The following is a 15,501-nucleotide window of genomic DNA, read 5'->3' as shown; positions in this document are numbered from 1 at the left end:
ACTAGGGGCTTCCCGGATCACAGCTTGCCCTCATAGCCACTGCGCAACAGCAGCTCACCTGCCTCTCACCTGCATTCAGATCCCCTAAATATCATCCTTTTCCGGAGCTTTCCTTTTTTTCTTGTCAACTTTCTAAAGCTAGAAACATGCTGGTGCTTAACAGCTTTCTCTCCCCCCCCCCCCCCGCCCCTCTTCTGCTCGACAGCTACTGAGGATCGATGTCAGCATTCTGGATCTAGAGAGCCCCTCCCTGGATACGGCCGTGCGGCTCCGATTCACCCCTTCCACTCCCGGCCACTTGTTGGTGACCACGTCCTCCCAGAAGATCCTTGTGTTGGATGTTAAAACTGGACGCCTGATCAGAATGGTAAGGTGCATGCGGCAGTGGCTCTCTTCTGCATAAATGATAACTCCCCCCTCCCCCCCCCGGGTGCTTGGGTTCCCTGGTGAAAATTGCCAATAATCACAGGATTGTAAAATTCACTAAAAGGCCATTAATGTAACTTTTGTTCGTATCTTTGTAGGGGGGGGGGTGGGCTCTACCTGGCCAGCATAGACAGCTTCAAGAGGGGATTGGTTAAATATATGGAGCAGAGGTCCCTCAGTGGCTCTTAGCCACAGTGTATTGTTGGAACTCTGTCCGGGGCAGTAATGCTTTGTATGCTTGGGGTGGGGGGCACAGTGGGAAGGCTTCTAGTGTCCTGGCCCCACTGATGGACCTCCTGTTGGTGCCTGGTTTGTTGGCCGCTGTGTGACACAGAGTGTTGGACTGGACGGGCCGGTGGCCTGATCCAACATGGCTTCTCTTATGTTCTTCTGTGACACAGAGTGTTGGACTGGATGGGCCACTGGCCTGATCCAACATGGCTTCTCTTATGTTCTTCTGTGACACAGAGTGTTGGACTGGATGGGCCACTGGCCTGATCCAACATGGCTTCTCTTATGTTCTTCTGTGACACAGAGTGTTGGACTGGATGGGCCATTGGCCTGATCCAACAGGGCTTCTCTTATGTTCTTGTGTGACACAGAGTGTTGGACTGGAGGGGCCAGTGGCCTGATCCAACAGGGCTTCTCTTCTGTTCTTATATGGTTTTTCCTGGAAAGCTGTATTTAGTAGACTTGCCAAACTCCAGGTGAGGTCTGGAAATCTCTTGGTATTGCAGCTGCTCCAGATGACAGAGATCAGTTCCCCTGGAGGAAATGGCGGCGTTGGAGGGCGTAGTCTGTAGCTTCCTACCTCGCTGAGGCTCCTCCCCTTCCCAAAGCCCGGCAGGCTCCACCCCCCAAATCTCTGGGCATTTCCCAGCTCAGAGCTGCCAGCCCTAGCGTTTTGAGCAGCCAGCTGGGGGCAAGTTACCAAGCCCTGACCTCACAGCTGTCATTTTGGGATGGCCAGCGCAGGCCAGGAAGGGGCAGGTTTTGCCCAGCGGAACCCCCAGTTGTTTTATGATACCAGAATAAAGCATCCAGCCTTTGGTATTTGAAAACACTGAACTGAGGAGGTTTCTTTACTCTGTTTTAAAGGCATGCCAAGGGATCTCATAGAAACAGTTTATGCTTATTCGTGCAATTGTTCCATTTTACCTTTAACTAATTTGCTCCGATATCTATATTTATATATTTTATGCCGATAAAGGCTAACTTGACGTGACTGGCCCAGGCCTTTGGAATTTGAAAACACTGCAAGGACATAAGAACAGACAGGAATGGCTTGCTGAATGCAGCCTTCTGTCCCTTGCAGTGGCTAACCTCTGCAGGAGTCTGCGGACGGAGAATGAAAGTGGTTGCTCTCCCACAGTGTTGCCCCCAGCCTCCTCCAGAGAGCCAGTTTGGTGTAGTGGTTAAGTGTGCAGACTCTTATCTGTGAGAACCGGGTTTGATTCCCCACTCCGCCACTTGCAGCTGCTGGAATGGCCTTGGGTCAGCCATAGCTCTCTTATCTGGGAGAACCGGGTTTGATTCCCCACTCCGCCACTTGCAGCTGCTGGAATGGCCTTGGGTCAGCCATAGCTCTCTTATCTGGGAGAACTGGGTTTGATTCCCCACTCCTCCACTTGCAGCTGCTGGAATGGCCTTGGGTCAGCCATAGCTCTCTTATCTGGGAGAACCGGGTTGGATTCCCCACTCCTCCACTTGCACCTGCTGGCATGGCCTTGGGTCAGCCATAGCTCTGGCAGAAGTTGTCCTTGAAAGGGCAGCTGCTGTCAGAGCCCTCTCCAGCCCCACCCACCTCACAGGGTGTCTGTTGTGGGGGAGGAAGGTAAAGGAGGTGGGAGCCGCTCTGTGACTCTGATTCAGAGAGAAGGGTGGGATATAAATCTGCAGTCTTCTGTTAATAGATGTTGAGAAAGAAACTTCCTCTGGAGGGGAGGAAGGTAAAGGAGATTGTGAGCCGCTCTGAGACTCTTCGGAGTGGAGGGCGGGATATAAATCCAATATCTTCTTCTTCTTCTTCTCTGGACACACAGAGGCTCCATTTGGCTGTCTTGGAATACCTTTCCACGCCCCCTTTTGAAACCATCTAAGCTCCCAGGCGGAACCCCTTCCTGGCATGGGATTCGCTGGTGCCTAACAGTGATGTCACTGACCCTGCCCAGTCCATGATAAAAAGGGAGGGTCTTGATGGTGATGGATCTTTGATTGGCTGTGGGTTCGTCGTGCTCGCAGGTTTCCCAGGTGCACAAGCAGTCTTGCTCTTCGTTGGCCTTGAGTCCGGACTCCCGCTACCTCCTCACCGCCGGCGACAGGGTTATCAAAGTGTGGGATTACGGCATGAGATTTGACGTCAGCTCCCAGGTACTGTACCCCTGAGGGAAATGCCATGTGGTCTTCTTGACTGCTCTTGTCCCCTGTGTCAGTGGTAAGGCCAGTTGATGATTTCTAGAGAATCCATAAGACAGCCTTGTCTTAGAAACAGCCTTGCCTTAATGTGGTTCCGCCAAGGTTTTTTTTAGGATTTTGTGAGTGTGCCTCTGCGTGTGTGTCTGCATTTGCATACCAGAAGTCATGGTGAGTTCTGGCGACCCCTACTGGTGCTAGGACATTTTTCAGAGAGGTAGCTTGTGTTGCCTGCCTCTGCGTCCCAGTCCTGGTATTCCTGGAGGTCTCGCATCCAAGTCCTTGCCAGGGTCAGCCCAGCTGAGCTTCCAAGATCAGACTGGCCTGGACTACCCACGTCACGGGTCCCCAACCTTTTTGAGCATACAAGCACTTTTGCAGTTTTTGAACGTTGTGTGGTAGACACAGCCGCCATTACGGCTGCCGCGGGAGGCGGTTCCACCCACATAATGGCTGCCACGGCTAAGCTTCACTCACCCAGAGAAGATCCTTATGCTGCTGTGGCAGCTGCTGCCAGAGAGCCAGTTTGGGCGTAGTGGTGAAGTGCGCGGACTCTTATCTGGGAGAACCGGGTTGGATTCCCCACTCCTCCACTTGCACCTGCTGGAATGGCCTTGGGTCAGCCATAAACTCTGGCAGAGTTGTCCTTGAAAAGGCAGTTGCTGGGAGAGCCCTCCCCAGCCCCACCCACCTCACAGGGTGTCTGTTGTGGGGGAGGAAGGGAAAGGAGAATGTGAGCTACTCTGAGATTCAGAGTGAAGAATGGGGTATAAATCTAATATCATCATCATTTATAAAAGTCTGCACAGCGAATCAAATCTCCAGTGGTTAAGCTGAAGCCTTGAAGCCCCACATAGTTTCTAAAAACTCTTAGCATGTGCCCTGAAAGGTGCCCATTGGTCCCACAGCGCTCATGGGCACCACGTTGGGGACAGCTGTCTTAAGACTATTCTGCTGAAGGCTGAACAGGACCACTCTGAGCATCACTTCACATGTATGGATGCTCCTGTGCTTAAAACAAACAAGGAGGAACCAGCAGGCCCTAATTCTGTCAGCAGGTTCAGACTGGCCTCCTTCCTTCCTTCCTTCCTTCCTTCCTTCCTTCCTTCCTTCCTTCCTTCCTTCCTTCCTTCCTTCCTTCCTTCCTTCCTTCCTTCCTTCCTTCCTTCCTTCCTTCCTTCCTTCCTTCCTTCCTTCCTTCCTTCCTTCCTTCCTTCCTTCCCTCCCTCCCTCCCTCCCTCCCTCCCTTCCTTCCTTCCTTCCTTCCTTCCTTCCTTCCTAGCTCTTAACTAAAATTAAATCTAGAGGAGTTAGATTCAACTGCAGTTAACCCAAATTACTCAGGTTCTCCCTTTTACGGATCGCTTTTTGTCCTGAGCAGCTTCCTTCCGAGAGGAGAAGACGACTCTGCTGCTCTCCCTTTCAGGTGTTCATCGGCCATTCAGAACTGGTGCGACAGGTGGGCTTCAGCCCTGATCAAAGGCAGGTCATCAGCGTCGGTGATGCCATCTTCCTCTGGGACTTCCTCGGGGTGTCTGTCCAGGAGCCTTCCAAGGAGGAGTAAGAACCCAGCATTCCTTCAGCTAAAGCCTTTGACTGCCTTGGGAACAGCACTAGCCGAGGGCACATGGCGCCCTAGGCAGACTCGCACCACCCCCCCGCCCCCCCTCCACAGTGCCCCTGCGGCGCCATGCTTCCTCCCTTCCTTCCCACCCCAGGTCTTTTTCAATGCCTGGAATGGCACTCAAGCCGCATTCCCAGGCTTAGTTAAAGGCTCCTCCCCCACCAATCAGCTGATCAGCAGTAAAACCCATGCGGCGCGCTCACTGTCTGTCAGTGCCGGGGAAGGACCAGCAATAGCGGGAAGGACCAGCATCCTGAAAGGGTGCCGCTGCTGCTCCCTCCTCCCCACTTCCTGGATGGGAAGGAAGTGGGGAGGAGGCAGCAGCAGAAGCGCCCTTTCAGGATGCTGGTCCTTCCTGCTGCTGCTGGCCTGCCACGGCACTGACAGACAGTGAGCATGCCATGTGGTTTTACCTGCCGATCAGTTGATCGGCGGGGGCTGCCTTTCGATAGCCCAGAGTGGGGCGCTCGACTGCTGTTCCGGGCATTGAAATAGACCTGGGGTGGGGGAAAGGAAGGAGGAGGAGGCTTGGGAGCGGGCAAACTAGGCGTTTGCCTAGGGGGAAGGGAGGGGGAGACTGAATTCGGTGCCCCTGCCCTGCCAGCACCCCTAGGCAACTGCCTAGTTTGCCTAATGGGTGAGTCGGCCCTGCTTGGAAACGGTGTCTTCCTTCCACCAGCATCAGAAAAGAGCCCCGAGCCCGACCTGAAAAGACTAACAGAATTTGTGGCAAGGGGAGGAGCCTTCGTGAGTCACCGCTCACTTCTTCGTGAGTAGCGACTCACGAAAGCTTCTTCCCTGCCACAAATTCTGCCAGTCTTTCAGGTGCTCTTGGGCTCTGGCTCTTTTCTGCCATTACAGGCAGACTAAAATGGCTGCCTATCTTGATCTATTCCCCCGGCAAGGGTGTGTGTTGGGTTCCCAGCTCTGGGTTGGGAAATTCCTGGAGATTTGGGACCAGAGTTTAGGGAAGGGAGGAGTTTCCGCAGGCTTGTGATGCCCCTGCAACCGCTCCCCAAAACAGCCATCTTCTCTAAGGGAACTGATCTCTGTTGTCTGGAGATGGGTTGTAATTCCCCGGCTGGAGGTGGCAACCCATGTGTGTTCACCTCCCTGTCCTCTTAACTCTAGACTCCGTCGCAGTTCCAGAACCCACTCCTCTATCATCGAGATCTTCGATTCTCCCCGAGTTGGTAAGTTTGCAGTTGCGGTTTAGAAATCTTGCTTAGAAAGATCTAACGTTCCATCCACCAGTTCCACAAAAGGCAGAGAACAGTACTTTATTCCAGGGCAAATTTACACCAGGGGGCTGAAAGAGAGGTTTCCTTCCTCTGACCTTCTCACGTGCTAAAGACAGTATGAAGAAACTGGTATAATTGGCCTGGATTTATTGATTTATTTATATTAGCCTAGAAACAGGTTTTTAACATAGTAGAACAAAGTAGGAGTCAGATTGCACATTTAAACGCAACAAAGTTTTATTCAGAATGTAAGCTTTTGTGTGCATGCAGACTTCTTCAGACAAGGGGCTAGGGTACAGTGGGCTGAAATACATGTAGCTGCGGGGTTAAGCATGTAAACTGATACAAAAGTTAGGCTCAAATGGCAAAATAGTGTAATAAACCGGAAGACCATTTGGTCAGCATAGCTGTAAAAGATAATAAAAGTTGCCTTTTATTATTATTATTATATTATTATTACCTCTTATTGTATGTTTACAATGAATTTTAACGACTTTACTGTATTTTATTTTAAAATGAGTTTTTAACCGCTGTTAGCCAGCCACAGCCTGATACGGGAGAGCGGGACATAAATATAATAAAATAAAACAAAACCAACTGTTCTCCTGTAGGCTGACACAGCCACCCATTGAAGCTAAGTGCAGATGTGTGATAAAATGGCCAGCAGTGTCTGTCTGTGGGGGAAAAGGCAAAGCAGGATGTGATGGTTTTTCAGAGCAACCTGGACCAAGCCAGAGCAATGGAAATTAGGGAGGGTATAATTTGGCTTTTCTCTGCCTTGCCTCTGCTCCCAGAAACTAGCCCTGAAGAGGAACAGGATTTGACCCCAGGGGCCAACGACACCCCTCGCAAGCGGGTTCCCCTGCCGACGGTGATCTCCCCCGCTGTGTCTGGATCTCAGCTCTATCCAGCGGATGGTACATGAGGGTAAGAGCAGTCCCTTAAGATCTCTCCAGACCCCTGCTCCCCTCTGCCCTTTTCCCTGAACCCCAGTCCCAGGTAGAGGCAGTAATAGGACCTCTTCCCAGTCATCTGCAGCACGGTGGAACAAATGCTCTCCACGTCTTCCCCTTTTACCGTTTTCCTAACCGTTGGTGCTGAGTTCAAAAGGTGCATGGTTGAACAAAATGGGAGAACAGAGCCAGTTTGGAGCACACTTCGCCACCACACCAAACTGGCTCTCAAGAGTACCCCTTGATAGAACTAAGGAAACAGGAGCAGACAGATATAATAGCTGGTCCAGACCGATTGTGGTTCCATCTTCAGCCAGTTGCTCTCCTCCCATTCATTCTCTTCCCTCCAGATACTTTTTCAGAATCCGAGGAGGAGAAGGAAGCAGCGTGTCTGAACGGAGACGCCGGCAGGGTTGTGAGCGGGGCCAAGGCCCTCCCCCTTCTTGCTGAGAAGGCTGTGCAGAGGGAAGAGCCTGCAGTGGTGAAAGCTGCAGCTGTTCGACCAGCTTCCAGACCCGGGAATCCCGCAGGAGATGGTAGGTCGACACTTTCCGAGGCTTCAAGCTGCTTCTGCTCCCGGAGGGGGTGGCAGAGGGGGTGTGGCTCCCGTTCATGTAAAATTGCACTGAGCAAGCACGGTTAAACAGCAGCGAGGAAAGCCGAGCTGCCAGGAAGACAACCTAGTTTGGCTCTTTGACTTTTCTGTTTGGGGCGCTGTGGGGGCTTCCAGCAGGCCTTCTTGCAGGGCGACTGCAGAAATGACCCTGCGGTAGGGGAAGAGTAGAGTCCAGTTGCACGTTAGAGACCAACGAGAGCTTCCAGATTATACGTTTCCAAGAGTCAAAGATCTTTCATCAGAGAGCTTTGACTCTCAAAAGCTTTTCCCCTGGGAATCTGACCTTGATGAACCAGGAGTCCGATTTAGCACAATCAGGGCATTTTCTTAATAGCAAGAGCTCCTTTGCATATTAGGCCACCTCCTCCCTTGATGCAGCCAATCCTCCAAGAGCTCACAGATCTCTTAGTACAGGGCCTGCTGTAAGCTCCAGGAAGCCGAGGGGTGGAGCTATCCCACCCTCCTCCCCTGATGGATACAAGAAGGAGTCCTTTGTGTTCTGCCAGACTCTAGCTTTCCTGGGGCATCCCTGAGGAACTGATTCTGGGAGGGGTCTGGAGACGAAGTCCTACAAAGAAAGGTTGAAGGAGCTGGGCATGTTTAGCCTGGAGAGGAGGCGGCTGAGAGGTGATAGGATCACCATCTTCAAGTCCTTGAAGGGCTGTCATAGGGAGGATGGTGTGGAATTGTTTTCTGTGGCCCCAGAAGGTAGGACCAGAGCCAGTGGGTTGAAATTAAATCAAAAGAGTTTCCAGCTCAACATCAGGAAGAACTTCCTGACCATTTCTCAGTGGAAAAGGCTTCCTCGGGAGGTGGTGGGCTCTCTTTCCTTGGAGGTTTTTCAACAGAGGCTAGATGACCATCTGACAACTTGTATTTGTAGCTGAGATTCTTGACCCCAATGTGCATTACTTTGCACTTGGCCGCATTGAACCTCATCTGCCACATTAACGCCCACTCACCCAACCTCAACAGATCCCTTTGGAGTGCCTCACAATCCTCTCTGGTTCTCACCACCCTGAACAATTTAGTGTCACCTGCAAACTTGGCCACTTCACTGCTTACTCCCAACTCCAAATCATTAATGAACAAGTTAAAGAGCATGGGACCCAGTACTGAGCCCTGCGGCACCCCCACTGCTTACCATCCTCCACTGCGAAGACTGCCCATTTATACTCACTCTCTGCTTCCTATTAATTAGCCAGTTTTTGATCCAAAAGAGGACCTGTCCTTTTACTCCATGACTCTCGAACTTACTAAGGAGCCTTTGATGAGGAACTTTATCAAAAGCTTTCTGGAAGTCAAGGTAAACAACATCTATTGGGTCTCCTTTGTCCACATGTTTGTTCACCCCCTCAAAGAACTGTAACAGGTTAGTGAGGCAAGATCTTCCCTTACAGAACCCATGCTGAGTCTTCCTCAATAACTCGTGTTCATCAATGTGCCTACTCATTCTGTCCTTGATAATGGTTTCTACCAACTTTCCCAGTATTGAAGTCTGACTGACTGGCCTGTAATTTCCTGGATCTCCTCTGGAACCCTTTTTAAAGATGGGGTTGACATTTGCTACCTTCCAGTCCTCAGGAACGGAGGCAGATTTCAGTGAAAGATTATATATTTTTGTCAGGAGATCCACAAGTTTCAGAACTCTTGGATGTATGCCATCTGGACCTGGTGACTTATTAGTTTTTAATTCATCAATCAGCAATGAAGATCCTGTGAATTTAGGGGGAGGTATTTGTGAGTTTCCTGCATTGTGCAGGGGGTTGGACTCGATGATCCTGGAGGTGCCTTCCAGCTCTGTGATTGGCTACATCAGGGGTGTGTGGCCTAATATGCAAAGGACTTCCTGCTACAAAAAATGCCCTGAGTATAAGGCAGTTCTGCTTGTTGGTTTCTAAGATGCTACCGGACTGTACGCTTACTATCGTCCTGCACACCAACATGGCTGCCCAGATGCCCTCTTGAAGCTCTCCTTAAAGTAGTTAATGCTGCCTTAGTGAATTGGACCTTGGGTCCATCATAGTCTTGTCTACTCAGGCAGGCAGTGTCTCTCCAGGATCTCAGGCAGAGGTCTTCTCCCATCACCTGCCACTTGGTTCTTTTAACTGGAGATGCCGGGGATTGAACCTGGGACCTTCTGCAGGGCAGGCTGAGGCTCTACCCCTGAGCCCGCCGTCCCTCTCCAATCCTTTTGAGAGATTTTACCTCTTCAAGCAAAGAAGCCTTTTGGGGTGTCCTCCGGTGGCTACATAGGCTACATAGCCTCCTGAAACTTTCCACTCTGGGCGAGGGGCATCCCTTAGTTGGCTAAGGGCCAGTTCACGCCCAGGTCACGTACGTGCGATGTACACACATGCCCGATGTTTCTGTTCTTTGGCTGCAGAATGTCAGAAGGAAGCGAAGCGGCCCGAGCCCGAAGGCATCGTCCGCCCGGACTGTTACAGGCATTTTGCGCCTCGTTTCAAAACGTCCGTGCCCTCCTCCAAGGTAAGAACTGAGTTGGCCCCTGCAAAGGGTGGAGGGAGGGCAGAAGCCGGGGTGGGGGGGCTGTCCCAACCCCGAGGGATACAAGAGGAAGCGCTTTGGGTTCTGCCAGACTTTCTTTGCCCTGGGGCACCCCCGAGGAACAGATTCTGAGAGGGGGCTTTGCCAATCAAGGAGGGAAGACACGCAAAGAGCACCGGGCTTCATTTCTAAAAGGCACCCCCGAGTTCCATAAGATGGTGCGATGCCGTCACGTTGCAACAGCTCCCCCCCTTTCTCTCTGCAAAGTTGCCTGATTCTTTTCCTATCCGTTCACAGCTGGCTCTTGGTGTGTTTTCAAGGCTAGCGATGTTCAGAGGTGGTTGGCTCTTGCCTGCCTCCACGTCGCAATGCTGGACTCCCTCGGTGGTCTCCCATCCAAGCACTAACCCGGGCTGCCCCTGCTTAGCTTCTGAGATATGATGAGATCGGGGTAGCCCTGGGCTACGTATAAAGTCTGCCAGTTAACATAAAAACCTGGTTTCTGAAGTTAAGCTGCCTGGTAGGGCCATGCGTATGGAGGCTGGTACGGTTTCCAGTGGCCCTCTGGGTTCTGGGAGCCACCCCATACCAGCGGCTTTGTGCCTGTTTTATTTCTCTTGTCCATAATTTTGCAGGCCTCAAGTCAAGGAGGGTTTGGTGCAGGGCTTTTTTTTTTGTAGCAGGAACTCCTTTGCATGTTAGGCCACACACCCCTGTTGTAGCCAATCATCCTGGAGCTTACAGCAGGCCCTGCACTAAGAGCCCTTGTAAGCTCTTGGAGGATTGGCTACTTCAAGGGTGTGTGGCCTAATAAGCAAAGGAGGTCCTGCTACAAAGGGAGCCCTGCCCACAGACACTTCCCTGGTGCCCAAGAAATGCATGTAGAAAGTGGGCGGGGCCAGGTGCCAAGATTGCTGATTGGCCGTAGGAGATCTGATGGTTAAAATCGGGTGGAATTCTAGCAGGAGTTCCTTTGCCTATCAGACCACACACTCCTGATAAAGCCAATCCTCCTGGAGCTTACAGTAGGCCCTGTGAGAAGAGCCTTGTAAGCTCTTGGAGGATTGGCTACATCAGAAGTGTGTGGCCTAATATGCAAAGGAGTCCCTGCTACAAAAAAAGCCCCGGTTTGGTGAAATGTTTCCAGGAGAGACGAGAGAGTTATAAACTTCACCCACAAAGTTTAGGGCTATCAAGTGCTCCTTCTTTCACATGTTTGTTCATGACTGTGTTGGGAATTTCTTTGCGATCCCTGCTGAAGCCGTATCGGTTTGTCCTTTTCCAGAAGCTTTCCCTTCCCCCAGATGATGCTGAAGGGCTGAAATTGAAAGCTGCCATTGGCTACAACGGGAACGGCAGGGGAAATATGGTCTGGAACCCAGATACTGGTAACATCTGTCTTCAGAATTTTATTTTATTTTTATTTTTTTGAAATTGTCTGTTTCTCTATCATACTGGCTGGCTACTGGATCGTAAATACATTACAGCAGGGGCTCCCAATGGTTTCGACCAGGGCTTTTTCTGTAGCAGGAACTCATTTGCATATTAGGCCACATACCCCTGATGTACAGGGCCTACTGTAAGCTCTGGAAAGATTGGCTACATCAGGGAGGGTGTGGTCTAATATGCAAAGGAGTTCCTGCTACTATAAAAGCCTCATTCCAACCAATGCCTTTCCTGGTGGGTCTCCAAGTGCTTTTAGAAAGTGACTTTTTAGGTGGGACTTTTGCCCAGCAGGGCTTCCGATTGGCTGTGCAGATTAAAAGGCATCCTATTGAACAGAGCTTCTGACTGAAATGTTGAACAGCTACTATAAGCGTTATATACAGTCTCACTCCCTGATATTTTGTTGTTGGCCCCACCTCCTGCGGCAGCCATTTTGTGGCTGGCTCCATCTACTTTGGCAGCCATTTTGTTATTGTGCCTTCTGCCCTGTGTCAGAATTCCAAAGGTTTCCGCTGGCTCAGAAAGGCCAGGGACCCCTGCATTATGGGAAAACCAGTCCAGTCAGAAACGGCAGCATGTATTCCGTATCTGGGTGCACAAGGCTGTAGTTCTGCTTATTCAAAAATTAAGCACCAAATCAGTTCATCTTTGATTTCCTGGCTGCATGTTACGCCCTGCAAGGTGGGCGTGTGCAGAATTCTGAAGGCTAAATGGCTCTGGAGAAAAGAGGTGCCTCACTCTTGAACCAGTCTGGTGTAGCGATTAAGTGCAGGGCCTCTTATCTGAGAGAACCGGGTTTGATTCCCCCCACGTGCACCTGCTGGTGTGACCTTGGGTCAGCCACAAGTTCTCTCTTAGTTTAACTTGTATGTATTATGAGATATCTTAAATTCGTTGTGTCGAATTCGATAAGTTTTATTCATTGTAATTGTAATGTTTTAATGTTGTAAGCTGCCCTGAGCCTGCTTTGCGGGTCAGGATGGGGTATAAATTGCAAATTAAATTAAATTAAAGGCTGTTTTGTTCAAGAGCAGTTCCGGGAGAGCTCTCTCTCAGCCCCACCTCCCTCACAGGGTGTCTGTTGTGGGGAAAGGAAGGAAAAGGAGAAAGCCACTCTGAGAATCTTCATCAGGGTACAAATGCAATCTCCTCCTCCGCCTCCTTCGCTTTTCCCTTTCCTGTGACCTCAGGCAGCTCATTCCCCCCTTTCCTGTGACCTCAGGCAGCTCATTCCCCCCTTTCCTGTGACCTCAGGCAGCTCATTCCCCCCTTTCCTGTGACCTCAGGCAGCTCATTCCCCCCTTTCCTGTGACCTCAGGCAGCTCATTCCCCCCTTTCCTGTGACCTCAGGCAGCTCATTCCCCCCTTTCCTGTGACCTCAGGCAGCTCATTCCCCTCTTTCCTGTGACCTCAGGCAGCTCATTCCCCCCTTTCCTGTGACCTCAGGCAGCTCATTCCCCCCTTTCCTGTGACCTCAGGCAGCTCATTCCCCCCTTTCCTGTGACCTCAGGCAGCTCATTCCCCTCTTTCCTGTGACCTCAGGCAGCTCATTCCCCCCTTTCCTGTGACCTCAGGCAGCTCATTCCCCCCTTTCCTGTGACCTCAGGCAGCTCATTCCCCCCTTTCCTGTGACCTCAGGCAGCTCATTCCCCTCTTTCCTGTGACCTCAGGCAGCTCATTTCCCCTGACAGTTGGGAGGGGGAGAAGCAGGGGATATTGGCTGGGTGAAGGAACAGAAGACCAAAGTGTGACTCTGGGAGGCCCCTCCTGTTTTTCCTGTCGAGAAGAGCTTCTGCAGATGGGCAATCCTAGACACTGAACGTGACTGCCTCTCTCCCCCCCCCCCCCCCCCGTCTCTCTGTAAGGTCTCTTTGCCTACAGCTGTGGCTGCATGGTCATTGTGGAAGACCTTCACTCCGGATCGCAGCAGCATTGGCTCGGACATCCGGAAGAGATTTCAACCTTAGCTGTCAGCCACGATGCTCAGGTACCAGCGCCAGCTTGGTGTAGTGGTTAAGAGCGGCGGGCTCTAATCTGGAGAACCGGGTTTGATTCCCGACTCCTCCTCTGTGTGAAATCAACCGGTGTGACCTTGGGTCTGTCCCAGTTCTGAGCTGTTCACTCAAGAGCAGTTCTCTCAGAGCTCTCTCAGCCCCACTGACCTCACAGGGTGTCTGTTGTGGGGAGAGGAAGGGAAGGAGATCATGAGCCACTCTGAGACTCCAGGTGAAGGGCAGGGTATAAATCCAATCCTCCACTGGCAGGAGGAGGACAGGAAGACAGAATTCTTGCTAGATTTACCTTTTTTGCACTGTGTCATGTTTTTTCATATCTCACAGTAGGATATGTGTTAGAGTGTCAGGACTAGGATCCAGAAAGTCTGAGTGCCACAGCAGATGCTAGATGGCCTTGCTCAGTGGTACCTTATAGAGCAGGAGTGGCCAAACTGTGGCTTGGGAGCCACATGTGGCTGTCTCACACATATTGTGTGGCTCTCAAAGCCCCCATCACCCTGTCGGTCTGCTTGGAAAAGGCATTTGTCTCTTTAAACCACTTCTCCGAGCCAAGGCAGCTGGTAGCTTGGAGAATGCATTTAAAGTAGCTTTCTGTCTACTTCCCTTTCCCTCCTGCATTTATCTTCCTTCCTTCCTTCCTTCCTTCCTTCCTTCCTTCCTTCCTTCCTTCCTTCCTTCCTTCCTTCCTTCCTTCCTTCCTTCCTTCCTTCCTTCCTTCCTTCCTTCCTTCCTTCCTTCCTTCCTTCCTTCCTTCCTTCCTTCCTCCCTCCCTCCCTCCCTCCCTCCCTCCCTCCCTCCCTCCCTCCCTGACATTTATTCTGTGTGCTGTTATGTTAACCAAGTTTGGCCACCCCTGTTATAGAGAAACAACATTCACTTCTATCTAATCTTTCTTGAAGATTCGGAGTCCAGTTGCACCTTAGAGGTTTTTGGGGTAGGAGCTGCGACTCTCAGAAGCTCATGCCTCAAAAAACCTTGTTGGTAACTTAGAGTCTCCACAGAGGCGAGCAGCCCATGTGTCTAGGCTTCTCAGTCACATTTCTAACAGTTCTGATGCCAAAGTTGATGCTTCTTCATAAACCACATCCTGGTTGAGTGCTGAGCCCCGATGGGTGACTCTGAACTCTTCCCCCAGGTTGTCGCTTCCGCCTCCGGCTGCGGCCTCGGAGACTCGCGCTGCCAAATTCGCATCTGGGACGTGCCGAACGGGGCCTGCCGGAAAGCGCTGTTCCATCACGAGACCCAAGTCCAGGCCATGGCGTACTCCCGGGACGACCGGCTCCTCGTCACGCTCGGTGGGCTGCCAAGTGTTGGAACCACCCAGGTTTTTGCTCTGCTGGGGAGAAAGAGAGAAACTCCCTCTGGAGGCTGGAATGAAGCAGGCGCACGAGTCGGGTCTGCAGAAGACCAGCTCTGCACATTGCAGCGGATTTAATTTGGACAATGCCGCCGCCGCAGCTGCTGTGGGAGCTGATCACAAGGCAATCCATCCCACTCCCCTGCCTCCTCTGAAAATAAATGTAAATCAGTGGCAAATCTTGGTGGTTCGGTGTCAGAGACCGTTGGCATCTGCCACCTTCCTTCCCTGCAGTGGGCAGTCCTTTCTCTGCTGGAACAGCAGCTGCTGTGGCTACGCCCAGCATAGGGGGTTTGGTGCCACCACCAAAAGCACAAGAGCACAAGAGAGTCCTTGGGCACTGCTGTTGGGAGCAGAACAGAGGATATGAGCAGAGTCTGAATTCATATTGTGTTTCTGCAGTATGGGGGCTTTTGTTTCGCAGCTCTTCCGAGGCATGGTGGGGCAGGGGTGCTTAGAGACTGCATCTCATGTTAGAGATTTTTGGGGTGGGAGCTGGGACTCTCGGAAGCTCATGCTCCAAAAGACCTTGTCGGTAACTTAAGTCTCCATAGAGGTGAGAGGGCCTATGTGTCTAGAGCCAGTTTGGTGTAGCGGTTAAGTGCGCGGACTCTTATCTGGGAGAACCGGGTTTTGATTCCCCACTCCTCCACTTGCAGCTGCTGGAATGGCTTCGGGTCAGCCACAGCTATCGCAGAGTTGTCCTTGAAGGGGCAGCTTCTGTCAGAGCTCTCTCAGCCTTACCCACCTCACAGGGTGTCTGTTGTGGGGGGAGAAGATACAGGCGATTGTAAGCTGCTCAGAGTCTCTGATTTAGAGAGGAGGGCGGGGTATAAATCTGTAGTCTTCTTCTTCTTGTGAACCCCGCCCCCCAGCCCACACCGTATATGCTGTACGGATCAG

General features: G+C 51.5%; 1 protein-coding gene across 1 annotated transcript in view; it reads left to right on the top strand.

Annotated features, from left to right (window-relative positions):
• The window catches only part of WDR90 (WD repeat domain 90), a 70,506-nt gene that overhangs the window by 37,544 nt on the left and 17,461 nt on the right, over positions 1–15,501 (top strand). Inside the window, 11 exon segments of the mRNA XM_060260744.1 lie at positions 206–367; positions 2,668–2,796; positions 4,265–4,398; positions 5,594–5,655; positions 6,498–6,589; positions 6,591–6,630; positions 7,007–7,192; positions 9,659–9,762; positions 11,066–11,168; positions 13,092–13,213; positions 14,377–14,536. Coding sequence (XP_060116727.1) covers positions 206–367; positions 2,668–2,796; positions 4,265–4,398; positions 5,594–5,655; positions 6,498–6,589; positions 6,591–6,630; positions 7,007–7,192; positions 9,659–9,762; positions 11,066–11,168; positions 13,092–13,213; positions 14,377–14,536 — 1,294 coding nt within the window.

This window comes from Heteronotia binoei, chromosome 20, assembly GCF_032191835.1.
Source record: "Heteronotia binoei isolate CCM8104 ecotype False Entrance Well chromosome 20, APGP_CSIRO_Hbin_v1, whole genome shotgun sequence".
NCBI lineage: Eukaryota > Metazoa > Chordata > Lepidosauria > Squamata > Gekkonidae > Heteronotia > Heteronotia binoei.
The sequence above is the reverse complement of the archived record's forward strand: the minus strand, read 5'-3'. Positions and strand labels throughout refer to the sequence as shown.